The 27,935-nt window shown below is 43.7% G+C and overlaps 1 protein-coding gene across 1 annotated transcript; it reads right to left on the bottom strand.

The window, feature by feature from the left end:
• Nucleotides 1-2,935: 2,935 nt before the first annotated feature.
• On the bottom strand, nt 2,936-27,615 carry pes (pescadillo). Its single transcript, XM_063194324.1, has 15 exons — nt 27,481-27,615; nt 26,640-26,719; nt 26,063-26,216; nt 24,998-25,107; nt 23,939-24,110; nt 20,764-20,853; nt 19,250-19,366; nt 18,874-18,951; nt 15,880-15,969; nt 13,239-13,369; nt 11,950-12,075; nt 9,951-10,135; nt 7,267-7,406; nt 5,388-5,555; nt 2,936-3,369 (listed from the first exon to the last, which is right to left on the bottom strand). The coding sequence occupies exons 1-15, from the start codon at nt 27,502-27,504 to the stop codon at nt 3,286-3,288; spliced, it is 1,749 nt and encodes a 582-aa protein (XP_063050394.1). The 5' UTR covers nt 27,505-27,615; the 3' UTR covers nt 2,936-3,285.
• Between the last annotated feature and the right edge of the window lie 320 nt (nt 27,616-27,935).

The raw sequence follows: 27,935 nt of genomic DNA on the forward strand, positions 1-27,935 counted from the left end.
TTTTGGGGGGCTTTTTGGCCTTTATTATTATAGGACAGTGTGAGAGTAGACAGGAAACAATTGGGAGAGAGAGACGGGGCAGGGTCGGGACCCCGGCCGGACTCGTACCGGGGTCCCCGTGGGCAATGTAAGCCCAAATGTGGGGGGCTTAGCGTGCTGCACCCCCCATAATCAAGTTTTTTCATTTATTATTTTCATTGGACGTAGAGAAGGTGGGGTCTGTTGTAAAGGTGGCCGCCTTCAATACAGGCCTAAAATGCAGGGAGAAATCCTGGCTTGCGTTCATAGTACGACCCTTGGAGGACTTTGTAAAATCTGAAAAAAGTGGCCCCGCGAATGAAAAAGGCTCCTCACCCCTGATTTAAACCCAATGTCCTCCTCACTACGATTGAGGTATCAAGTAAAAATGATTATGCGCTTCAGTTTATTTTTTGGTTTAGTTCAGCAGGGACCATGCATTGCAGTAGCCTGCACACCCAACAACACAGCTCTTTGTTGGGCCACGGACTCACCCCGCTACCATGAGTGGACTGGCCAAAAGGCATACAGGGCATTTGCCCGGTGGATTGTTGATGATTTTGGCCTGGTCCTCCCCTCAATTCAGTGGTACCAGTCCACATGTTGCCACAGCTGATCTCTCCGAGTCAGATTTAAGTACCGGTATTCATTTTGGCTTTTGTGGTCAAAATAGCTCATAATAGAAGACTAAAAATGTTGTCACAGGCCTCATATTGCGTCTCTCAATGCCTGCCGGACAGGTCCTGGCTGAAAATGCCCCACTTGATTTTTTTTGACCCAGCCCTGTCCGCTCCGCACCCTGCTGCCCCCCTGGCCAGGACTCCCTGTGCCAGGCCGAGCTGTGGACTGGATGCTGGGGGCGCGGGGAAGACAACAGCAGGACACACACACACAAAGGGTTCACTTGTCCCAGGCCCAGAGACCGAGGGAGCCCAGAATTGGGTGCCGAGTGATTACATTGTACTATGTTGTGTTGGGTTTGGGGCCCTTTCAGATGACTTTGTCCCGGGCCCGGCCAAAGCTGTCGGCGGGCCTGCTGCGGTGGGCACGTGAGGAATGCTGATCGGGCCGGGCTGCGCGTGGCGGGCTGGGTCGGGCCGGCCTGTGAAAGGGGAGATTGAACCATCCCCGCCCGGGCTCGGGAGCATGACTGGCCTGGCCTACTGCCCACTCACAGGGATCACACAGGCAGGCAGTGAGGGGTGAAGGCCGGCCGGGCACCTCCCCCCCCCAATTAGGGGTCACGGACGTTCACGTCCTTGCAATCGAACCCTCAAACCACACACACGCGCACACTCACACACTTTTTAGAGTATAATCCTTTTGAGTGGAATCTAGTGCATTAAACCTCCACCAGAAGTCACCATCCTTTTTACAAGCACAGAGAAAATGCACAGAGGTTAACCAAACCAAAAACTCGAACAAAAAAAATCCTTATTTATCATGTGCTTTGTGAAAGCTGTGTCATTATTGCCCTATTAATCTCTCCATCACACATTTCCCTTTCCCTTTTGCGTGTAAATGCTCTTCACTGCAGAAGGGAAGCAGTGTTTAGAGCTGTAGGGCTCACTTGGAGTAAAACAAAGGGGAAATAAAACAATAAAATAGTTGGGGAGAGCAGACTTCGGCCGTGGCTGCAGTAGAGCACAGGGCAGCGGAATGCATTAAAGATGCAAAACAGCCGGCAGGCGCGTGCAGTGGCCTCGTTCACCTCACGCCTAGCAGCTGGAGGAGGGGAGAGGAGGGGGGGTTCACCTCATGGCTAGCGGATGGAGCAGAGGAGAGGAGAAAAAAGGGAAGGGAGGGGAGAGGGGCAGAGAGGGGAGGAAAGGAGAAGAGAGGAGGAGAGGAGGGGAATGGAGGGGGGAGGGACCCCGTTCACCTCATGGCTCGTGGATGGAATAGAGGAGAGGAGAGAAGGGAGGAGCGGAGAAGAGGTGAGGTGAGGAGAGGGGAGCAGTGGCCCTGTTCACTAATGGCTGGAGGAGGGGAGAGGGAATAAGAAGGGAGGAGAGGGAAGGAGGAGAGGAGAGGGGAGAGGGGCAGAGAGGGGAGGAAAGAAGAGGAGAGGAGGAGAGGAGGAGAGGAGAAGAGACGGGAGGAGGAGAGGAGAGGAGGGTAGGGGAGAGGGGCCCCGTTCACCTCATGGCTAGTGGATGGAACAGAGGAGAGGAGGGGGGAGAGGAGAGGGAAGGAGATTAGCCCAATGCTTACTTCCATGTCTCTGACCACCACCATCAGGTGAAGGAGGGAGGGAGCCACCAGCTGGCTCTGGGGCAGGAGGGTGGTGGTGTGGAGGGAGCTGAGAAGTGAAACCTTAGTGGCTGGCTGAAACTCTGCCACTTATTGGTCAACCGCACATCACTGCGTGGTACTCAGATGACCAAAGCCTGTCTTCTTGTGGCATTCAGTACAGCAGCTGAGTGTTTTCTCCATTACTTCATGGTTAAAGCAGGCACCTTGACAGACACCAATCATCGCCGGTAACACTTAATAACAGCCTATTGAAAAAGCGTTGCCACCTTGACAAACAAACAGACACCCATCAACTCAACTCACTTTTTGCTAGACTCAACTACATAAAAACAACACTGCTATGACAGTAAGGGGAGTCGAAAGTAACCTTGGTCATACAATTTTGTTGACAGTAAGGTTATAACATAGGTTCTGCGCAAAGGTGTTATGTTTCTTTACAAGAATGTATATGCTATTTTTTTTATTGGGGTGGGGTGTTCATATCATTTCTGATGATAATGCTCAACATTATCTTTCCAATGATGATAGCCACGTCTCAATACGGCCTAACCCCCAGCCACATTTACTAACATGTCCTGTGGAAAACACTGCTGCTTGATTGTTCCTCAAATCTCGTTAATCATTTACCTATAAAACCATAATCAGAGAAGCACATTGAAAATGAAGTTCGAAGTTGAAAAGATTATTGACCTTTAATTACTATTATTTTATTATACAAAATGCTTAAACCACAATGTTGTCAATGATACACAGCCCAAAATTCCACAGAAAAAAACCCAACCTACGTATATAGATTGCTCTGGAATACAGACACAGTCATACAATGCGATCAGAGAGTAAAGGTTCATCAGATTTGAATCAGACATGATGATAGACAACAGTTCTCTCACATTCTCATAATATAATTAATTGGTGACATATTGAGAAGTCTAGCAATTGCACTTCTAAATAGAAGTAATCGTTGTTAGATGCGAATATAAAACCAGTCCTTGGAGACTCGAAAGTGAATTCTCACTGCGTTGCCTTCTTTTTCTTCTTCTTGCCTGCTTTGGCCTCATCGTCGTGAGCCTTCCTCTTGGCAGTCAGTTTGTTGGCCTGGAAACAAACAACGACAATAAAAGTTATAAAGGCTGAATATTCAAAATGTCAAAGGGAAGCGGAGGCAACTCGCACCACCCTCCCTGTATCTAAGCAATAGATAGTAAACAATAATAACATAACTTTGTCTTAAAGGGGAGATACGAGGAGCTTGGAATAATGGCACTGGACTTCCAAAACGAATGAATTTGCATTTTAAGCAATGCTGCAAAAAAGTGCAACAGGAAAATGTATTCTTCCCAATGTTTAGATAAGGCAGGCACATTACTGAAAATGGAAAGGAGTCTTTAGTTCTAACAACAGTGTTAGCAAAAGTTTGAAAAGTTATGCAGGTATGGCCAACTAGCGCAAATTAGGCCATATTCATGTTTAAGCTTACATGTTTTCTTGCAGTGTTTCCCGTACATTGAAGAAACTATGGCGGCCCGCCATAGTTAAATTTGGCCGCCATAGTTTCCAAAAATGTAAAAATAGTTTCCGAAAAAGTAAAAATAAATATTTTTATTTTTTATTTTTTTGTAAACGATTTCCGTTTTTGTTAATGAATTACGATTTCCTTCGCATTTTCCTCCAGGAGTAAATACATCCTATAGAGAACACCACAAATGCTTGAAAGGGATCAAAAGCCTAGTCAAGTTGTTGTAGTTAACTTGGGTTTGGGAGTAATAAAAAAAACCTTCAGAGAAGGGACAGTTGGGATGAGTTTACTAACACTCCCCAGGCTTTGTTTTACAGTTGTAATGAGTTAGGTGACATTACACATTTATGTCTCCTAACTAATTACTATGTTGTTCAGCCCTTTTAATGGGAGGAATTTGGAAAAACTGGCCCTGTTACCAGCACCCCTCATGTAATAATAATGATAATTTCATGATACTCAAAGTCGCTTGAATGTGTACGCCTATGTGTGTGGGGGAAAAGTCATAGCCTACCCCCTTTTTGTCTATGCGTTGACAATTTCACAGTGCTCTTAAATTCTTATCTCTGCTCCTATTTTGTTGTATTATTTTTTTCATTACATAGACCCCTGCATGAGGGACGAATGAAACTGTGTTGTAAACACAAATGATTCACTGTACTGCATTTTTATTTTATTTATAATATAAATGACAATGTACTACTATTATACATGTCATGGGTAAAATCTTATGTAGCCTTATTTCTCAAAATATAAATGGCTGAAATGTAGGCCTATGCCTATAGTTTCTCCATGCGCCAATGTCATACTGTACTCATTGTTTTGCATTTACGCTGCGTGAATACCCCCCCCCCCCCCAAAGGCCAGCGTGAAAAGAACCCCCCGGAAAAAAAAATTCCCGGCTGCCCCCATAGTTTCCAAAATTTGAGGGAAACCCTGTCTTGTTTACTGATAATTGTGAATCAGATTCTCTCATGTTCACACAGAATTAAAGGCTAATTAATGCTCATCTCATTTAATCTACCAACATTTCAACCCAATTTTGTAATCTTAGAAAAGTTCCTTTTGGAATAATGTATATGATGTGGCTGTGTCCAATCATCTTGCAAGCAGTTTAAAAATATTAAGCAGTTGCTGGCGTCGAGGCGTCGCCAAGATGGCCGCCAAGTGGAGGGACTTGTGGGGTGCATTCCCATATGCGACCTTGCGTCCTCCACTTGTGCTTGTGGCCTCCTGGTCCCTGCTGTCAGCCTAGCCAATATTGGGCGCACATATTGGAACGCACCGGTAACACTTTATTTTAGGGATACATCTATTAGCACTAATACATACAATGTAATGTAAAGCATGTACAAAGCAAAATCAAACATTTGTTAGGCATGTATTCGCAAATGTCTTGTTCATGCACAATATGGGATTTATTACCAATTTAACCTTAGTAAGGACCTAGTAGGCCTTAGCGTTTGCTTAGTACATGCCTTACAAGTTACTTATGCAGGCATTTACAGTGTATGTACTAGTGCTAATAGATGTATCCCTAAAATAAAGTGTTACCGAACGCACCCATACAGTACAGACGGACTTTGGTGTGCCTCACCTCTCTGACTTTCCTCTTCTTGCCGAACATGATCTTGTCGTAGAGGTACTTCTCCCTCTTCTTCATCATCATGATGGCCAGCCGCTTCTCCTCCGCCTGCTCCTCCTGCTCCGTGCGCTTCTTGTCCTCCCGTTTCATCGTGCCAGGGGTCACCTTGGCAGAGGGCACCTGGTGCGGAGGACAGGAACAGTAACGTTATTAACGCCTACACCTGATTGGCAGGGGGCTAGATAAGATCGTAGTGGGGGTGCGTGAACATGGGTGGTTGGCTGGACGCCAAGGACATACTCAGAGGGGTGTGTGTGTGTGTGTGTGTGTCAGGGCTTAACACTAACACACGCCAGGTAGCCAAATGCGGGTGAAAGTCGGCGTTGGCTAGTAGATACCGAAGGTTCACTAGCCATTCTGGCGGGTCCGTCACTATTCTAAATGATGAGGCACCGCATTTTGTAGTTTTTTCCCTCGGACCGTCTTTGCTACAAACGCAATGCAATGCGTTTTCGCGAGCCTACAATACCCATGAAGCACCTGTGTCACGTGTCACCTGTGTTTCACGCGCGAGAGGAATCTGATAGAGTGTTGTGCGGCAGCCAGCGAGCTACCGGTCCGGCACATCAGCGCACGTTTTGGAAATGTCACTGAAAACCTTCACGTGAAAATAAAGTAGCGAAGTTCATCTCAACTGACCTGTTTTGGGATCTGTCATTAGTACAATGCATAGTAGTAGTGGACATTAAAATGACCAAGGCGAGAGGAGAACACCTCAGTCTTGTGAAAGTTTTGAGACTAATCAGCGCAGTGATAAGACAAGGACACATGCGGCATTAATAATGTTCGGTTTAAATAATTTTCTGATTTGCCTGTATGTCTTCATACCTTAATATTCCTCCATGTTTCTTGTGCCGTTGTTCCCGACTGTCAAACGGGGCTTAAACAACGCGCAGTAGTAGCCTTCCAGACCGCACAAAATCATGTCCCATGTCCCTTCGCATGTGCCCATCTTGCCTTGCGTCCGTTTATGTTTTAAACAACTCAATATTAAACGGAATGAAAGGAGGTCGTAACTCCTTCTGTAGTTACCGGCCGCATATCTGTGTGCCTTCTAGTGGATAGCCTATTTTTTTGAGAAAATATTCCAGAAGAGGGGTTATTCCACATCCATGACCGAGGACATGCGAAGCTTGGCAATGACTTTGCACTATCTACTTTGCGCATCGAAAGTGCCCTTCAGATCAAAGACGGAAATATTTTGCTCTCATGTAGCTTACATATGTGCCCTTCCACAACACTGTGCTTTGTGTTTCTGCACGGCTATGCCATTCCTCAGATAAGTTAATCTGTTCTTATAGCATGCATGCATGGACCAGTTAATAACAATTATATTTATTAGGCCCTATATTATATTATATTATATTAATTTATATTATATATTATATTATATTATATTATATTATATTATATTATGTTATATTATGTTATATTATCCTACATTACATTATTACAGCCTATTATATAATTCATTAAAGCTGCTATGATGGCGAAGGAAATTATGGCTAGTGAAAAGGCCCAATGGCTAGTGAGTCAGGAAAACCACTAGCCAAAATGGCTGGTAAGCGAAAAAGTTAGTGTAAAGCACTGGTGTGTGTGTGTAAAAAAGAAAGTTATCCTCGGCGCTCGTGCACAGAACAGAACAGTCATGGGAGCATCTTCATATGTGGAAGTTAAGTTGTTTTATGGGGCAAGTGACCATCTTGGCACTTGCCCAATAAAACATTTAAACTTCCACATCTGAAGATGCTCCCATGACTGTTCTGTCTCTTTGTGTGTCTGTGTCTGTGTCTGTGTGTGTGTGTGTGTGTGTGTGTCCGTCCGTCCTTACCTTGCCCTGTCCTCGTTGATGCTCAATCTTCTTCAGGTTGCTCTCCTCCTCGGCTTCCTCTTCATCCATATCTTCCTCTTCCTCATCCTCCTCTTCGTCATCGTCTTCATCATCCTCTTCTTCCTCCTCCTCGGCAGCCTCTGCAAAACACAAGACAAAGTTTAGTCTATTATGAACAGAATTTAGGACTGGAGTGCTATTAATGGCCTTCATGTCCCAGGATGGAGCCATGGCAAGGTTTAACATCACTTATAGTGCCATTCTTCTGCAGTGTTTCCCATACATTGAGGAAACTATGGCGGCCCGCCATAGTTTAAATTTGGCCGCCATAGTTTACGAAAATGTAAAAAAAAAAAAAAAAAATTTTTTTTTTTTTACTTTTTTTTTTTTTTTTTAACGATATCCGTTTTTGTTAAAAACGATTTGAATTACGATTTTGAATTTCCTTCGCATTTTCCTCCTGGAGTAAATACATCCTATAGACTCTGTATTGGTTAGATAGGCCTAAGTAGTCCCACGGTAACACAGAATGAGGGGAAAGCATTAGGAAGTGACCGTAAGGGTATTACAGTTGATTCATGTGTGCACACGTGTAACATCGGGTGAGTAACAGAACATGTGCGCAACGATGCGTTATGACACGCCGATATGCGAGGATCTTCGTCCAAATCGCTAGTCGCATGCATCATCGCTAACTGCGTTTAGGGCCTACATCGCGTGCCGCGTGTAAGGGAAATGTTAGTTGTTGACATGTATGGAATTCTCTTCAATTTGTGCTGTTTCTTGCTTCAGTTGTGGACAAAACGATTGGCCAAACTCACAATAGAAAGCCTTTGCTGTGCTACTGTCCCAGAGAGCTGGAAAAAAAACCTTCATAGAAGAAGTCACTCTTAACAGGGGTGTTAACCAATCCAATGAGTTCTCTCTCTCTCTCTCTCTCTCTCTCTCTCTTCTCTCTCTCTCTCTCTCCTCTCTCTCTCTCTCTCTCTCTCTCTCTCTCTCTCTCTCTCTCTCTCTCTCTCTCTCTCTCTCTCTTCTCTCTCTTCTCTCTCTCTCTCTCTCTCTCTCTCTCTCTGTCTCTCTCTCTCTCTCTCTCTCTCTCTCTCTCTCTCTCTCTCTCTCTCTCTCTCTCTCTCAGTAGCCTACTATTTACCCATAACAAATGGTGAATTTCTGAGCCCTTTTTAATTTGTAGCCTATACCACTGAAGGCATGATAATGCTTCATCATATTTTAGAAATAGGGCCTATGTGCCTTTTATATACCAAATGTTTATCATTTTGAAATTGTTTCAGTTGTTTCTGACTTGTGTATGACTGAAATTATCTCTGCATACTATCAGTGCTGCATTGCTTTGTAAAGATAGGCTATTCAACACACTTTAAAAACACACTGAAAAGATACGGCCATAGTAGCCTACTGAAAACATTTTGTTCATAATAATGGTGATTAATAAATGGTGGTCTTAAATTTTCATACTGACATCCTTGAATTTGACTTGGTAGATCACGGCAGACCATCAACTTCAAAAGTAGATCTTGGTTAAAAAAAGGTTGGGCACCCCTGCTATAGAGAGAACCACAAGTGCTTGAAAGACAGGGATCAAAAGCCTAGTCAAGTTGTTGTAGTTTACTTGGGTTTGGGAGCAATATAAAAAAACCTTCAGAGAAGGGACAGTTGGGATGAGTTTACTAACACTCCCTAGGCTTTGTTTTACAGTTGTAATGAGTTTGGTGACAGACCTTCATTGACAAAACAGAGGAGACATCAGGCTGCATATAGAAATTAATGTGTAATGAATGTGAATATAGACATAAATGTGTAATATGTTGTTCAGCCCTTTTAATGGGAGGAATTTGGAAAAAAACTGGCCCTGTGACCAGCACCCCTCATGTAGAATGTGTACGCCTACAGATATGTGTGGGGGAAAAAGGCATAGCCTACCCTCTAAGACCCTTTTTGTAAATTCTTATCTCTGCTCCTATTTTGTTTTATTATTGTTTCCCAGACCCCTGCATGAGGGACGAATGAAACTGTGTTGTAAACAGAAATTATTCACTGTACTGCATTTTTTGACAATGACAATGTACTACTACTATACAAGTCATGGGTAAAATCTTATGTAGCCTTATTTCTCAAAATATAAATGGCTGAAATATAGGCCCAGGCCTACAGTTTCTCCATGCACCAATGTCATACTGTAGTCATTGTTTTGCCGTTTTGCATTTACGCTGCAAGAATACACCCCGCCCCCACACACAAAAAAAGGCCCGTGTGAGAAGACCCCCCTCCCCCCGGACAAAATAAACCCCGGCTGCCCCCATAGTTTCCAAAATTTCTGTGGGAAACACTGTTCTGATTTTACATCGTTTTGAGGAAACTTTTGAGAGTTGAGCGCGTTGTATGAATTTCATTGCTGCAGCTTCGAGCTTAGTCAGCCAATGAATCTACCTAACTAATAATAACTAACAATCAATCCATCCAACGGAGTAGATCTAAGCAGACAGCTTTATCCAGGTTTGGGTTCATCAGGCTTTTAAAAAGACTTCAAAAAACAATCACTAGGAATGCGGTCCTTTCTTCTTTTTAAAAAATTCCATTCCTTCCAGAATGAACACACCCAGTAACTTTTACTTTTGTAGAGTTGAGTGTGTCGTTAGATCAATCTTATAGATTTATGTTACCTGGCTTCTCGCCACGCTGTAGAGCCATGAGCCTCAGCTTCTCTGGGGGTACGTAGTCGCCCTCCTTCTCCTCCACGAAGGGGGACAGGTGAGGCGGCAGGCTGACCCCCAGGAAGTAGTCCTCCACCGGCAGCTTGATCTTCCCATTGATGCAGTCGTACACCCACTGGGGCTGGATGTAGTACCTGCCGATCGGGAAAAAGCATTAGCATTGATGTCAGTAGAGTAGAGTAGGCTAGCGTGGCACTAACCTTAGGGCACTGGGTCCTTTGCCAAACCTTCTCCATCTCTCTCTCACTGTCCCATCATAAATAAACTAATAAAAGACCTTTAAAAAAAGAGTAGGCTAGACTCTACCCACAGAGAAATTGAGGTGGCAGGGGGCTGTCGGTTCGAATCCCACCTGACCGATTCCTACACCACAATCCATGGCTGAAGTGCCCTTGAGCAAGGATACCAACTCCACATCAATACCCTGTACTGCAAAGATAAGAGCGTCGCTTTGGATAAAAGCGTCAGCTAAGTGTAATGTAAGTAGTGTACACAACACATAACGTGAAGTCAAGTCTTATTTGCTGTTAAATTCTTCTATATGACTTGACATTACACAGATGATTTGAAACATTGATTTTTACATTTTCCTGTCATTTCACTCCCATCAGGCACGTGACTGGGTACACAACTATAAAGTAAATAATAAAACCCACATTCCTTACATCTTCACACATTTACATCTGAGGATGAGGACTTCATGTGTTATTCAACATGCATGTTTGTGTGAGGGCGGGTGGACATGACATGCAGACTGAGAACAGAGGCTGCTCTGTCCCTCTGCCATGTTAAAGCAGGGTCAAGGGTCAATGGTCAAAGAGAGGGGGCTGGGAATATGTCATGAGCGAAGGCTACTGATCTACCACCACCACCACCACCACCACCACCACCTCTAGTTTCCCTTCAATGCCTGCCCGTCCTACCCAGAGGAAGCCCATTATTTGTTGTGGCAGGCGCATCACACAGGGTACATTCCAATATGCAATCTTGCGTCTTCCACTTGCGCTTGTGGCCTCGTACCAGGAAGTAATACGTCGTGATGATGACATCACTGACAACAGCATTATATTTCAATATCTCGCAAAAGCTCAATTGTAAAGTAATTTCTTAAACTAGTTGGCGAATGAAGACTAGTTCCCCAAAAATTGTTGTGGCTAGGCTGACAGCAGGAAAGCTTAATTGTTTTCTCCACGGAGGCGGGGCATCAGCAAAACGTGAGGCCACAAGCACAAGAAGAGGACGCAAGGTCACATATTGGAATGCACCCACAAAGTGTTCCACCAAGGCATTCTACAGAAGGCAACTTGTTCAGTTGTTGGCCAGAGCGACGCAACACCCCCACACCCCCCGATCAGAGAGTAGTAATTCTCCATTACCACCCGCCACCCCCTCCTTTGACCAATGTCAGAGCGACCAGCTCCCCCCACCCCCCCATCAATGTCAGTGAGCAGAAACTCTCCACCACCACCACCACCACCCCTTGACCAATGTCCCCCCCCCCCCCCCCCCCCTCCCCCCCCCCCCCCCCCCCCCCCCCCCCCCCCCCCCAAAGAACAATCAAGCCATTGGAGCATCCGCACATGCAGGCAATTGAAAAACAACATGCATGACAGAGACATGCCAACATGGCACATCTGAATGCATTACGACGTCTGAGCGGTATTCAGTTCTCAAATCACGCCCCACCCCCGCCCCCAACCTCCTTCTTTAGTGTCAACAAACACATGAAGTCATTGTGACCACTCCAAGTGGTACTGTATGATGGTCACAGAAAACAGAACATCTTCCACACACAAACACACACAGAATACACAACCACACACACGTATTGATGAAAGATAAACAGCTTAGGTCACATCTGCGTAAGCAGTTTTATGACTGTTACTCTCAAGATGTCTTCCGCACACACACACACACACCTGAGTGGATGAGAGTCAAAGCCACTCACCTGTTGACATATTGCTTGTCTACGCTGGGTCTGTCCACAATGTGGTGCGTAATGGTCTCGTCTGTGACGTCATAGGTGCCACCGATACTGACTGACTTGTCCCACGACACCTGGCCACCAAAACATCTGAGAGAGAGAGAGAGAGAGAGAGAGAGAGAGAGAGAGAGAGAGAGAGAGAGAGAGAGAGAGAGAGAGAGAGAGAGAGAGAGAGAGAGAGAGAGAAAGAGAGAGATGAGCCATGACTGTAGCCCCACAAGCAATAACATACAAATTTGATATCATAACTTCATCCGAGGTGCAATTACAAGTTGTAATATTTTATGGTGCGCCAACGAGTTGTTTTGGGGAGGGTAAAGATAAGGACGCAATAACCTGCTCTATAAGGGCAGTCATGGGTAAGCGGTTAGGGCTTCAGACTTGTGGCCCAAAGGTTGCCGGTTCGACTGCCCCCATTTTGGAGGAATGGGGAAAATGACAGGATGAATATGCTGCTGATACTTCCTTCATTTCGTTAGTTATGATTAGCATAGTCCACCTCTCCAAGACAACATGTTTTCAGGTTCAGCAATAAACAAAATTGATATGCATCACAGTAAACATCTGTAAAATCTCAGTTTTTTTTGTTTTTTAATTTGGTATGGAAAATAAGATAAATCCAGTTCCAAATGCCCTGACGCAACCATAGAATCAAACTAGACTGCACCCTCACAGAAAATGCTAAAAGTGGGCTTGCCTCCCAAAATTATATTCAATGTGGACAAAAAGTCGCACAAAATCACCAATGACGAGAAAGTGACAGGAGATTCGGACCCACGTGTTTTAACATCTCCAAACCCGTTGTTTTTAGAGTTTAAATAGTGTGTCTATCTTCAAAGCCCTAGGAGGAGGAGCAGTGTTTTTAAATTACGGAAGATAAGCGAGAAACAGGACTTAGCGATTACACTGAGTGGGACTTGCTGGGGCAAGCCTACTTAATGAAAACAAAATATAAGCAAATAACATTAGACCAGCTTTTATTATCATGTTTTGGAGAAGAGCTCTTCCAATGGAGCCTGACTACTACTACACCTGGGTCCAGGAGACCTCCCTCCCTCTCGTCTAGGGCGTCCAGACGTCCGTCTTCAGGACGAACCGTCCGTCTTTTCAGTGCCTTGTCCGGCGTAAGGCACAGCATTAAGCCGGACAGAAATGCATTAAAATACATGAAATTGCATCTAAGAAACGCACATTTTCTTGGGGGAGGACCCGTCCTAAAATAGGTCCTCCTTTTTCTTGACTCGTCTGCTCACCTGATGACAAAGGCCAGAGACTCCCGCGGCACCTCCCTGTTGAGGTAGAACTTGAGGCCCTCGAAGAGACGCTTGTGGGCATCCTGCTCCATCTGCTCTCTCTCACGGGCCTCCATGTCCGCAGCATCCTCCTGGACAACAGACAAGGGGGGAGAGGAGAGGAGAGATACTTTACTTTTGGCAGTTGAAGTTAAAGGGGCACAATGTAGTAGGATTACGTAGTTTGCGTGGTGCCCATGGCATGCCTGTCTGAAAAAATGCTGTTTAACTAAGCTTGCTGTGAGAATGTTTTTCATCACAGAATGGCAGCAGTTGCTACAAATGTGAACATGTATCTGGCAGTATGTAAAGCAAATTTTTCGTATGAGAAGTGTTTCCCAAGACACTCGTTCGGGGCGCTCTGTCAAAAGTTAAATTTGGGGTTCTCTGACCGTGAAAGTCGACGGGAGAGTCATCGTTCACTTACTATTGACACAAATAAGCATCTGCTGACTCGGGACAGAGATTAATTAAATTTTTAATCCAAATTATTGCCCCTTTAAGGTTGAAGTTTTAGCTGTTCTTTTCCACCCACTCTACTGAAAAACAAAGCAATTCAACGTTATAATTAATTAGTCTAGTGTGGGACACGTTCAAAATAATTTTGATACCGTTTGCGGACTCCAACTAGTCGTTTTGAATGACTTTATATGGCCTTTTCATGACAAGAGAAAAGATGTGAAAACTAAAGCTAAAGCTGCAGAGAGCACCAAGGGACATCTATGCGATGTGGAGGATGGAGGTGGGTGTGTGCCTCACTACCCGCTCTCATCAGGCTGCTTTCACACCTTTGGCTGGTCGCCATGACAACTAGCCCTTTTGTGCCACACATGCCTTGTAAGGTGTGAAACAGGTAAGGAGGAAGAACAGCCACCGTGTCTAGTAAATAAACCCCATCAGCCCCGCAGAAATATATTTTATACAGGGGATATCTTGATTAGATTAGAGCCATGAAATAATAAAATCAGCCATAGTTCCACATGCCATGCAAAATTACATCCATTAAAATATAAAAATAAAAAACATAGTTCCCAATGCCACATTAGTCATTCAATTATAAAATATGCCACACAAGATTATAGTCACTTAATTATAAATATCCCATAGTTCCTGATGCCACGCAAATAAGTCATCACCACACCCTACTCTTCTGTTCACTTCTGATACCGACCCAGCGAGGCATACCCTGCCATTACACCATCATCATCTAGGGCTGTAACGATGCACTCAACTTACGAATCGGTTGGTATCACGATGTTTGACCTACAGTTCGATACAACCCACAATTTTGTATGCTTTTGAAGATAGTTTCTTGGTAGAACAGGTTAAAATAGGCTACCAATATTTCTTTTAAAAAGGAGATTAAAATAATAATGTACTTTGATAGGGGGATCACGATACTGTATCAGGACTCCGCGTATCGCGATTTCTCCGTTCGTTACAGCTATCTATCGTCATCCATAAAAAAGTTAACCTGGTGGGTCTGCAGTCGTGTCGGCAACCTTTGGGTTACAAGACTGAACTGATTTGCATATTATGCAGATGTTTTACAATGCTCATGCATGCATAAATCACCTTAGCAGAAACCGACACAATGGATCCACTGTCTACTAATCATGCGTTTGTTCTTGTAAGACGTGACAGTGAAAACAGTTGTTATCAGTGGATCATCTGCAGGCAGAAACACTGAAGCCTACTAAATAGGTCACTCAATGCAAGCTGGTCCAATAGTAATCCTGGAGTGAGTATCTCGACAGTGTCGTTGCAAAGTTAACAACTTACTTGGTTTTAGTGCAATCTCCCATTCGCAACCTACTAAAGCTGGGCTTACACTGTGCGACTTTTGCCCCGATTTTGCCCCGATTTGGCACTTGCACAACTTTTTGGAAGTCGGGCCGATTTCTTGCTCAATCGCAGGTCAATCGTGAGTCTCGCATCGTGCAGTGTACATGGGGTAACGACAAGCGATTTCGCCTCACGATCGTGCAATCGCAGGGTCGCAAGAAAATCAAAACTGTTTGAAATCCTGGTCGCGCCTCATGAGGAAATCGCACTGTTAAAGCAGTGCTACGACCCGATTTGACACTACACATGCACAAATTGATAGGGCAGCGCGATTCGCTCTTGATCGCGTCCTCATCTCCACCTCAGGTGCGCATGTTCCCTCCTCTGCAGCCCCGGGAAACACGCGTGTCGTGTCGCACAGTCGGACCATTCTGCTCGCATCCGACCGTCGGCTCGTATAGTGTGAGGACGTGAGTCGTGAGATATGAACTTTTAAATCGCGAAATTTCCTCGTGCAGTGTGAGCAGGAGCTTAATACCCACGACTGAAAATATCGCACAGTGTATGCCCGGCTTAAGTTGCTAACTGGTTAGCAACGATGCTTTTGAGAACCTTGAGGTTGTGGTAACTCATCTAATAGAAGAGCCTGCACTCTTCATTTTCTTAGCTAAATCTAAATCTATTATTAGGTTTACTACTTCCTGTAGCTTAGCTCAGCTCGGTCAGGTTCCTCCCTCAGGCGGAGTGGCGTGTCTTAGGAGCTAGGTGATGTGAGGCACATAGGATGTCAGAGATGAGTGTTTGCAGCGTGCATTACCCCGTCAGCAGGGAAGTGATCGACCTCCGCTTCCTCCTCCTCTGCTGAGCTGACGACTCGAGCCAGGCTGGCACTCAGAGCAGAGAGTTTCTAAAGAAACAGCAAACAAACAGAGACACACACATACACATGTTTACATTTGCCAGTTGTATCCAAGACAGCCTTTTTATGATTCATGATGTCATAAATCACAAACTTGAGTCATCCCACAATTGGAACACCTTGGAGTATCAAAAGGAGTTATAAGGCCACGTAGTGGAGTCACCTTTTTCATTACATTTTATTTAGATGACGCTTTTATTCAGAGCGACTTAAATTTACTATTTTTCAGGGTATTGGTTACAGGCCCTGGAGCAATGTGGGGTTAGGTGCCTTGCTCAAGGACACTTCAGCCATGGATGAAGGTGTAGGGAGAGGTGAGGTGGGATCTGAACCTACAGCCCCCAGATTGAAAGACCAACTCCCTGACCAATAGGCCACGGCTGCCACACAAACTTTTCCACAGCATAAGGATGATATCATACCCTCGAGTATGTTACAAACAAAAGGACAGGGCTCTATTTTATGCAATCTGAAAACTAAGGCTGTGTTCAAAAAATCGATCCACGATCCAATATCGATTCACGTCCAAAAAATCCGATATCGATCCAAAACTTTGTGGATCGATCTTTTTTTGCGGAGGCCCATCCCTATATTCTCAACCGCGTCGGGAGCTCTCTTCAACATAGGCATACACACTCATGCACAAATACACGGGGGCTTTTCCTGACAGTAGTGGCAGTTTTTACTTTCGACTATTCATGGATTTATTTTATGCATAGTGCAACCTTCCCGCGGCCCGCCAGGAGCTACATTACACCGCTTTCGGAAATGCCTGCAGTTGCGTTGCGCAGCATTGTTGTTATTTCGTCTGTCAAAGTTATAATAGCCAGAAGAACTTTGTCTGCATTAACACGGGGCATTTCGTGTGTAACACACTATAATAGGTTCAAATACATTTCAGAGTAGTGTTATTGACAAAAAACACGAACCCAAAATGCCATGTGATTGAATATCGTCAAACAAACCATTGTAGGCTACACGTGCTGGTTCCATTTATTTGAAACCTAGAAATGCCGTCGCTTCTTCTTTTAATAACAGCGAAGGAAGACACTTTGAGTTGGGATGGAGTGACGAGTTTTAATGGGATGACAAAGTAGATGATTTGTAGGCTGTTGAAATTAGGAGAAATTATTATCCCCGCCTTCTAACTTAAACTCCGAATGCGAGGATGGCAAGGGAGACAAAAGGGTGCTTTTCACGTTCAAACGCGTGCACAAGCATGCACCCATACAGATAAGAGAGCGTGGTGGGAAAGGATAAAATTCCTGAGATTAACAGCTGCGTTACGTTAACTGCTTCTGAATTTATTTATTTATTTGCGTCAAAGCGATTTTTTAGTGTCCTGTGGAGGTTGACTGAGAAATATCCACAGCTCTAAAGCAGCGTCAGATTTCAGCGATATCTCTTCTCAGCGCTATAGATTACCAGTGCGACATCCACTAATCATGTCCCATTACACAGACAACCTATAATCAATCTACAATATCAAACTTTTGCATAAAAACACTTCCTCACCACTTTCCCACCGTCAACACTCAACGCCCACCCACCAGAGGGAAGCGCACTGTCTCCCTGACCTGTCAATCAAACGGTCTGTCTGCGTGTGTTCTATAGGCCAATGCTATGCTGTGGTTTCGTCTGTAGCAGTATGTGTTACTGAGAGATTATGTTGGCGGTTTATGGATAGTTATTTATATTAATTAGGCTATTTAGGTTCATCATGCATAGTCTGTTGAATGCCATGGTGTAAGGCATTTATTTATTGCATTCATTACATTTATTTAGGCCTACCACCTTTCTTTCTCATACCAAGTTTCCCACCTCTATCATACCAAGGTAGGCCTATTTCATGTTTGTATTGGCTGCTGAAGCTGATATAGGCCTATATGTTTTTATAGGCCATTTACAGTACAGTTTGACATTTCATATAGCCTAGTTCTATGCATCATTACATTACACTACATTTTGTAGTTGCTAAATGATGCATAAATGGGTTAAAGTGACAATCCAACAATACAATAGATCGATATCGAATCGGATCGAATCGAATCGTGAATCGAATCGAATCGTGGCCCTCTGGATCGAAATCGAATCGATCCAGCAAATCTGGATCGATTCCCAGCCCTACTGAAAACTGACCTTTGACAACTAGTGTTGCACCGATACCATTTTTTAGCCCCGATACCGATACCCAATACCCGCCTGTGCAGTATCGGCCGATACCGATACCATACCGATACTGCTCTGTTTGAAATGTATATACAGTATATATATGAAAAGTTGTATAGACTACTACTTGGATGTAACATCATTGCTATTATAGCTTTGTCAGGCTGTTGCCTACTCTAGTAGAACTTTTTGTACTTTTCAAATACCTATGATATAAAATAACCAAGATCAAGGCTGTGTTTAAGAGTCATACGAGCATCTGTAAATGGCATCTGTGCCCTTTTTGTTGGTATCGGCCGATACCGATACCACCATTTTAGTGCAGTATCGGGGCCCCGGCCGATACTGGTATCCGTATCGGTGCAACACTATCGACAACGGAAAGATAACACTGCACATTACATGTTCAAAGTAATTGATAGTATTTGATTTGTTTAATGGGACAAATACAAGACAAAGCGTGTGTTGCACCAGTATCTCTGAGGGGTATACTAAGAAGCTGGTTTAGGAGTAAACCAGATTAAGTTAAGAGGTAAATCATCTAATAGAAGAGCCTGTAGTCCTCGTTGGTTTACTCCTGAACGGGCTTCTTAGTATAGGCCCCTGGTCGTGATGTGTGCATTAGTTCCAAAAGAGGTAATCCAAAGCCGTTTACTGGGCCCAAAATTCATGTTTGAGATGTACCGTACACGGCTAGAGGGACAACAGCAGAGACTTCAATACCTCAAGGTAGCTTTCTGAGTCCATGGCATATTCTCCCTCATGCTCCGCTTTTAAACTGACTTCAGCTTTGCTGTCCAACTGTGGAAAAAAACAACTTATATTACTCAATAATGGCTTCAATATCATGGTAATTACTAAGAAAATCAGGTATTACATAACAATGCATTTGGCAGATGCTTCATTTTAACCAAAGCGACTTACAATCGAGGACATAGCCAACATCACTAGCAGATACGAAGTGGACAGGAAATATACAGAACATTAAGTGCAGATGCAAAGTAGGGTTTGAGGTTTTTTTTTAAGTAAGTAGAGTACACACACACACACACACAACTAAGTAATACTAACAAAGATCAAAATATTGGGGTGTGTGTACCTTGGGCGGGTATATGAGGTTGAGAGTCTGGTACAGGCGATAGTTGACGAAACCCAAGAGGGTTGTGTAGAGCTCTGTGAAGGTGGCCATCACTCTGTAGTCCACATCTGTAGGATGCTGTCAATCAAATGGGACCATGTTAAGGCAATGTTAAGATATCAAAGGCACAAATTTCCCCAGTTTCACATCAGAGAGAGAGAAAGAAGAGCAGAAGAAATAGAGATGCAGCAAGCAACCTGCTCTACAATCCTGATTCTCATCTCTATGGGATATACTGACAGTTAGTGGAATGGTGACCCGTCCTACAGTAACTCTGACGTCAGGGACATACGAATTTGGCCAAACGAAGCAAACATCGCCTTTCATTTCTATGAGGGAAGCGAAGGCAAGCAAACAGGGGCAAAGCGAAGCAAAAATATTCGCCAAATTTAATATTATGCAAATGAGGAGTGGATTTCACCAGTAGTAACCAATCAAATCAACAAAATAAGTGATTCAATCGATTTGATTGGCTGCAACGACCTGTTGGCCCGTGAGAATGGAACACTGAATTTCGCCTCTCTTGTCTTCGCTCGTTTCGCCTGCATGTGTCGCCGGCGTGACTGACCACTATTCCTGGGTCCAATTGTAGATATCAGTTCCATCGTTGGAGAGCTGGTTCGGATGGATACCATTTAACCATTCAGCCTCCTCTGAAATCATTTACCAACATGGAGTGAGAAAGACTTGACTTTCACGCTTAAGACAGATAAGACAGTTTGATGGGTGAATCAATGAAGCCTCATCAATGTAGCGATAGTTTTCTGACAGCTAAACAAAGTAGCGATAGCTTTCTGACCTCTACACAAAAGCCCACACACACAGATACCATTTTCCAATACAACAACACCACCAACCAGTTAATACAATACTAGATACCTCACACACACAGACACACACAGCATTCCACGTTTCTATGTGCAAATACTGTCTATCTACTGCAGTTTCCCAAAGTGAAATCAATGCCCCATTCAGGCTTACTGACTGCACAACTATACAACAGGAGCTTCACCCACCTAGGGATTGTGGATGGAAAAATGTTTTGACAAGGAAAAACATGGAATTAATTAAAAAAAAAGAAATATCAAAATAACAAATTACAAAAAATAATCTGACATTGTGATTTAAGATAATAATTGATCCGGGTCATCTTGGTCAAGGGTGTAATGTCTTTGGATGGGATAGATAGGAACAAAATTTTAATTCCCTTGTATGACCTATGCATATGAAGAAACTGGTTATAAAGTTGACTTGACTGATATTATAATTGGACTTATTTTTTGACATGAACAAAAACATATGGACTTGAGCATTATTGTTAGGTTATCCCTTTTGAATTTGAATCACTGTTGTTGTACTACACCCACTTTATCAATCAAATTAAGGAAACGAAAACAAATAAATAATACAAAAAAATCATGATAAGTGTGTTGACGATAGCATGGATGAAAGGTCATTCTGAGCAGGCTACTCACATCGTGGGCAAACTGATAGGGCACCAGCCAGGTGACGGTCTGTCCCAGCACCTCCGCCTGGTAGTAAATCCCCTTGATGGACAGGAACACCTGGTGGCCAACCATAGAGACACGTTACAGCCAACAACAAGCAGCAGATAAGCCAAGCCAAGTCAGGTCAATCCAAGTCAGGTCAAGTCAAGTCAGGTCCATATTATAATAGCCCATTTCATACACAATAAGGCAACCCAATGTGCTTTACAAATACAAATGAAAATAGAACTATGTAGGTGTGGGAATAACACCATATAAAAGGACAGGAACACCTGGTGGCCAACCATGGAGATGGAGACAGGTTACAGCCACTCACAAGCATCAGATATCTCAAGTCAAGTCAAGTCAGGTCAAGTCATACACAATAAGTAGTAGTAGCAGTGGTAGTAGAACGGTATTGTTCTAATGGGGCAATTGTGTTTACAATACAAACCCAACAATAAGGCAACCCAATGTGCTTTACAAATAAAAATGAAAATAGAACCATGTAGATATGCGATGAAGACTAAATATTAAATGGTAAAAACTATATAAAAATATGTAAGGATGATAAGCATATTGAAATGTACAATAAAGACTAAAACAACAAAACAAACAATTGCATGTTGAATGAGACAGAGGCAGGAGGACGCATGAGGCTAGAGCAGGCGTTCCCAACCCATTCCAACTTGGGGCCTACTTGAAAATGTCACAGATGTTAAGGGCCCACCTCTGCCCCAATAACATACCTGCCAACCTTGAATTTTTTTTTTGAGTAGCAATTTATCGCGGCGCGGCAATTCACGGCGCAACAAATACCTACAAGTGAGAAAATGTGGTCAACGCAGCGCGATACCATGGGCCGCCGGCGGGCCCATCTCTGAGAGGCTACTTTGTTTTGCACACCTTGGGTTGCCAAATGTCAAGGGGGAAAATATGGGACACTTCATTCAGGCAGGGGGAGTAGGGGTCCTCTCCCAGGAAAAAAATGCTTTTCTTAGATGCAATTTCCTGCATTTTAATGCATTTTAGCCTAACATCCCGTGTATCTGGCAATTTCACCAGATTATCTTGCTCTTCACAGTACTTTGAACTACCATACATTATTAAACTTTCATGGAAGATGTTTTTTTTGTTTCACACCATGACACCAATAAAATGCTATGGTATAGTGTGCTGGAATTCAGGCCTCTAAATTAACTTTATTGATCACCAGCCAATATGGCTGTTAATCTTACAAGTCAAACATACCACCAGTCTGGCTAGTAAGTTATCCTATGTACCAGCCAAACAGAGCATTTGGTCACGTGGGGGGTGTTAAGGAGCTGGAATCGAAATTGAAGCATTTGCTTATTATTTTTTGGCTGTAGAAGGTATATGTAGGGAAATGTATAATTTGATTATATAATACAGATGCATTTCAGTGATTTTTATGAACAAAAAGTTGAATTGCAATGATTCTTACATCATTTCCCCCAATATTAATAAATGGTGATGTTGTCACCTACTGTGAAGAAGTATCAGCAGATTGTAGAGAAAAAGATAAAGACAGGTGTTATCTAGGCTAAGATAATATCAGGTTAATGTTATTACCTTGGGGGCTAACATCAAAATCACACTTGCATCCATTCAGTAGCCTACACGTCATGTGGCTCTACCATTGACAGTATATTCTATTTACTGTCAATGGGCTCTACTGATGGACGAGGGCTAATGGCCACTTGGAACTTCCACAGTAACTTTTGAGGTGCATGCACGCTTCTTTTTTCCACTTCTCTACATATTGGCCTATCTACCGACGTCATGAGTTGGCTATTGTTCAGTGTTCTGCACATACATGATGACAGGATAATATATTTTATTAATAGATTGCCATACGTGATTACGGATAGTTCTAGTCGTGGAGTCATGCATATTTTGGTATGACGCACAATACCTGTTACACCTGTTCACAGAATGGGCCACGACTCCAGTATTCCTATGTCTTTATACGGTGTCATGGTAGATTACGGATGTACTCCGAGCACAACCGTTAGAACTATCGCTTTATTTCCCCCAGTTAAAATGATCCGACGCAAAGGGAAACCGAATTTAGTTCGCTGCTAATCTGCTAATTTATAGCGCAGTAATAGTCAGCAGTCGACCACATTTTCTCATTCGGAAGTAATCTCGTTTCGGTCCAATATCAAAAAAGTACCAACATATTGCCGTCAAATACGGCGAAACATTGGGTGAACCATTATGTTCAGGACGACAGACCTCGAGCTTTATTTATTTTCATAACTTTACGGATTTAGCAACTGGACGCAATTCACTATTCCCATTGAGGCTACCTTTCTCAAAGCCCATTTACCTTTGAAACGGTGATTTTGACGGTGCTCACTTGTAAAACTACATCGACAGCACCAAGATGGATAATATATGATGACAAGAGGAGGACACTTGTGTCAGATTATAGGAGTGGTCTCTCTGCTTGTGTGTCTTCGAAGCAAACTTTCTCTGCAGCTGATACCTCGAGTCGACTCGAGCGGAGCGACAACAAATTAAGACCCCTAAACCAGCGCTCTGATTGGTCAATATTTCCCCCCCACACGTTGCTGGCCAATGGAAAGGCCAGCGCGAGAGTTGCAAGCAGAGCCATATCTACGGCTCTGGCTGGTTGCAAGTCTACAGAGAAATATAATATATAAGGGCCCGTGAAAACACTTTGCTATTGGTTTTTCCCGTATTTTGAAGTGACAGCGCCGTAGTTTGATGTCAAAATCCGTATCTGCTACACAAAATGCGTAATGGTCGGCAGGTATGCAATAAACAATATAACTCAAAGTACGACAGACTGAGGCATGAGGTTACAGGAAACAAGACTCAGGGGCCAGTGTGGAGGCCCGGCATAGGCGTGCACAGATAGGGACGTGGTGGTGCTAAAGCACCTGCCCCTTTGGCCTACTGGACAAAAAAAGGCCTTTTCGAACATCCCTTTTTTTGGATTTTTTCCCCCACAGTGTAATGTGGTCCATGTTGACATGATAATCTACAGTACATACACATGTCACAAGTCCCTGATTTTTACTTTATAGCCTCTATATCCAAGTACGGTAGCTGGAAGTTCTACCTGCCCCATCAAAATGTCTGTGCACGCCACTGAAGCCCGTCCATAACGTACCTTCTTGAGAGCGCGCGAGGTGACCACGTAGTTCATCCACTCCACGGTCAGGCGGCGGCACAGCTGTATGGTCTGCACGTGGCACTTTCCCGTACGGGCGAACGTGGAGAACAGGAAACACATGCACAGGGAGTCGTCTAGGTCACGCACCGCATCGATGAACGTGGGGTACCTGAAATTCACAAACAAATTAGGGAAATTGAAAAAAATAAATTGATTAGACAGGCCCTTAGGGCAGTGGTTCTCAACCTTTTTTTTAAATAAACGCCCCCTGGAACTCATCATACGCTTCTCAACACCCCCTAGACCTCATCATAAGCATGCCAATGCCCCACTTAGTATTAAAAAATGGAACAGAGTAATGGCTCTCAATGGCAACTAAGCACCACCCCCTCTCAACGCCCCCTGGGGGCCTGTAGAGCCCCCGTTGAGAAACACTACCTTAGAGGGTGCAGACAAAAATACTGAGTGACACCAAGATATCACAAAACACGCCCACTCAATGCAAAAGCGTGTGCTCAAGTTGGGTCTCCTAAGGGGGTGTTGTCCCCGACGACTTCTTCTCTTTTGGAGGTGTTTGCACTAGACGTGCGCTACCGCCATCTACAGCGCTAAGGGGACTTCATTGATTCTCAACCTCGGACTCCGAAGGTCTCCTAACCGAAGGTCTCCCAAAGGGGCGTTCACAAGACATAAAGTGGATACCGGAAAATAAACAAAATGACGCTTCTTGTTAGATCCACTTTCTTTGGTGCAGACCTCTGCAGTTTAACCTGCCACTCCCCTCCCAATTTCTGTTATTTGTCAACATTTTCAAATGTTACTTCACATGAACAAAAAAGGGATCTTGAAACACGGACAATAATCCATGACTGAGCTATTCCGTTCACACACAGACACAAATATATGACAAGCAAACACAGAGGAACATCCTTCACAGAGGTAAAAAGGTATGATATGGTGCTGAGGTATATTGGATAAAAGTAAAGTAACTTAATACTGCCCTCTGCTGGATGGAAAGTGAAACTACACCCAGTCCGAAGACTCCTCAGTTCTCACCTCTCTTTCACAATGTGGTCCAATTTGTATTTGGGTTTGTTGTCCTTCAGTGTGCCCACAGCTGTCCATTCTGCTTTGGCATATGCTTTGCGAAGCTTCCTCACGAACACCTGCAACACAACACAAACCACACCCAGTGTCATTTTACAGCACTCTCTCAACTTACTCTCCAATTCTGCTCATGAAATGAACTAGAGATTAGGGGTGTAAATAATAATCGTAATGTATTGATATATCGTGATATAATCTGACGATTGAATCGAATCGCATCGTATCGTGGGGCATTCTTAAGTATCGAAAATAATCGAATCGCTGCCCCTGCTCAATGCCCTGGCTCCATAACATAATAGAAGTGGAAAAGTAATTGGAAAATAGTTTAATCGAATCATATTGTATCGTGGGGCATTCGTAAGTATCGAAAATAATCGATTGGTGAGTGTGTGTTTGGCTACTAAGTTGAATATCTACTACAAGCCATTTTGGCTAGCGATTAATTTTTTTTTAATTTTTAGCCCTGAACACAGGTAATGAAATGACAAAGTGCAAAAATAAGAAGTGTAGATCATTGTCTAGTAGAGCTGGCCATACTATACAGGTTTGGATATTGGAACAGAGATGCACAATTGGAGCAGACTTAACCTAATGCACAGTAGTAGCGCGTTATATTGGGGGTCTCTTTACGATACAGGTCTTCATAGGTCTGCAGCTTTTATAGCTTTCCATTCAATTACAATCCAATGAAGTCACACTGCCATTGCTGAGGAGAGGAATGACACTTTGAAAAATGAATAAACACCACTGGAATGCAGTCACATCTTGCAGGAGGAGAGAAGTGCCACACACTCACGAGTTGTATAAACAAGTTTTTAATGTGGCAACGTTTCGGCCTGGAGGAAGGCCGAGGAAGGCCAACAGGCCGAAACGTTGTCACATTAAAAACTTGTTAATACAACTCGAGAGTGTGGAGCACTTCTCTCCTCCTGCAAGTGTTTTACTGGTTGCCAGCACCTCCTTTTCTGGTGTGTGTTTTGCACCTCCACTCATCGAGCAGTCAGATTATCTTACCTTATACTCTCTGAATTTTCCCACAATGGGCTCATGAAGGAGGAAGCGGATGTCCTTGAGGAGGTAGAAGGTGCGCGGGGCTGTGGACCCCTTGTTCACCTTCTTCTTGTGTTTTGGTTCGTGGGGATAGATTCCTTTCAAAATGCACAAACGCCTGCGCAGCACACAAGAGACACAGGGGGGTTTTCTTAAGCCTTTTTTCATACAAGACAGTGAGGATGGAGACAGGAAAGCACTCTGTGTGTGTGTGTGTGTGTGTGTGTGTGTGTGTGTGTGTGTGTGTGTGTGTGTGTGTGTGTGTGAGTGAGTGAGTGAATGAGTGAGAGGTGAGAGAGCTTGGGAAATTGTCAACCTGTATATGCAGGCCACTACCGCACATTAATATATTAATGATTTTCAGTCGACTGTTGCAGGTAGTCCACTTGTCAACACATTTAAAGTGTTTTTACTTGTGCATTTCCACAACAGCTGCCACCCTGCCATGACTGACTTATGAGACCTATATATCCATGTTATGCACAAGACATGTGCCCAACATGGATGTGATGAGAAATGAGGGGGGGATTCTGGTTCTTACCTGAAATCGGCCAAGCTGAGCTGCAACTTCTTGCGGGCTTTGTTTCTGGTGATGTAATTGGTGGCCGACCCACTCTCATACTACACAAGTTAACACAAACATATTGCATATTGTTTAGACAAACAGATACCAACATAGTCTGACATCACAATAACAACATGGTTGATGGATATTCAACAGCCAAGTAAAAGAAAACTGAAACACTACTTGTTGGGTCAAATATGGATATGGTTCTTGCAATTAGAGTTCGTTTTGGACGGTGACAAATGTATTGCAATGTTTTCGTGTCCATAAACATGCGTTCAATCCCTAGTGCTACTAATCTACAGTAAATGCTGCAGTTTTGGAAACATTGCGCCGCGGAGTTGGGCCTTGACACTGTAGTAGTGACCAGACTCACGTAAAGTCAAGAGTCAAGTAAACCATGTCCATAGAACATTACCTGGTTGGAGCAACCTCACTAGACAAACATAATGAACTCGGCCAATTTCAACTCTGGATCCATGGTGGATTTCGTATTCTTCCGACAGTTCTACGAGGCTTTCAAGAGAGACTGAGCCAACTTTCAACATGGGAAAAGCTAACCGTACCTCCAAATCGACTTGACTGGATTGACATGGTCTAACGTAAATACCAATTTCAAGGAAGACGTATGTCAAACAAATGGCAGTTTGCCTACATGTGTGTTGGTCAAAAAATCGAGTATTTTACAACTGTGCGAGCAACATTGCTTACCACTAGCTAACGAAAAGCTAGCATTGCTTACCACTAGCTGTCTGAAAAGATCTATTTCGCAATTCCTTGCTTTTATGAAAAATGAATCTATACAATGGTATATTACCTTTTTCTTTTGTAATCCACCCATTGTCGAATTGTACAACAACGAACACCCAAAAAGTGTAAAACACAGAAGCAGGCAGAGTATGCCTGTCCAGTTGCGTGCTGAAGGGGTGGCAAACAGCACACGTGTTTGTTGTGTTACGTCGGAAGGACCCAGTTTTGGTGTCTGAAGTTTTGCCTGAAAAAATAGGAATCGATTTGGTCGCTGCTCTGATTACGTTTTCTGTTTTAGACATTCATATATCCTACAAAATGCACTTCACCGCATGTACAATTCACACGCAATTTATATATGCTGCTCGCCAGTTTCAGTGTAGTAGATGCGCGCGTGCGTGCGCGCGCGCGAGCGGGCGGGCGTGCCCGAGATGTGGAGGCTGTGCGTCCAAGTGATGCTCTTCACTTTGATGTCTGTTTCCATTGGCACAGCAACACACACAGGCTCAAGCCGACCAAAAA

The sequence above is a fragment of the Engraulis encrasicolus genome, chromosome 3 (assembly GCF_034702125.1).
Source record: "Engraulis encrasicolus isolate BLACKSEA-1 chromosome 3, IST_EnEncr_1.0, whole genome shotgun sequence".
In the NCBI taxonomy this organism is placed as follows: domain Eukaryota; kingdom Metazoa; phylum Chordata; class Actinopteri; order Clupeiformes; family Engraulidae; genus Engraulis; species Engraulis encrasicolus.

Bases quoted from the DNA above. Each gene is read 5' to 3' on its own strand.
- pes (XM_063194324.1), bottom strand. From the start codon at position 27,504: ATGGGTGGATTACAAAAGAAAAAG. The intron at 26,217-26,639 runs GTAAGAACCAGA...TGTGCTGCGCAG, and splicing joins CTCAGCTTGGCCGATTTCAG to GCGTTTGTGCATTTTGAAAG. The intron at 18,952-19,249 runs GTACACACACCC...TTTTTTCCACAG, and splicing joins ACCTCATATACCCGCCCAAG to TTGGACAGCAAAGCTGAAGT.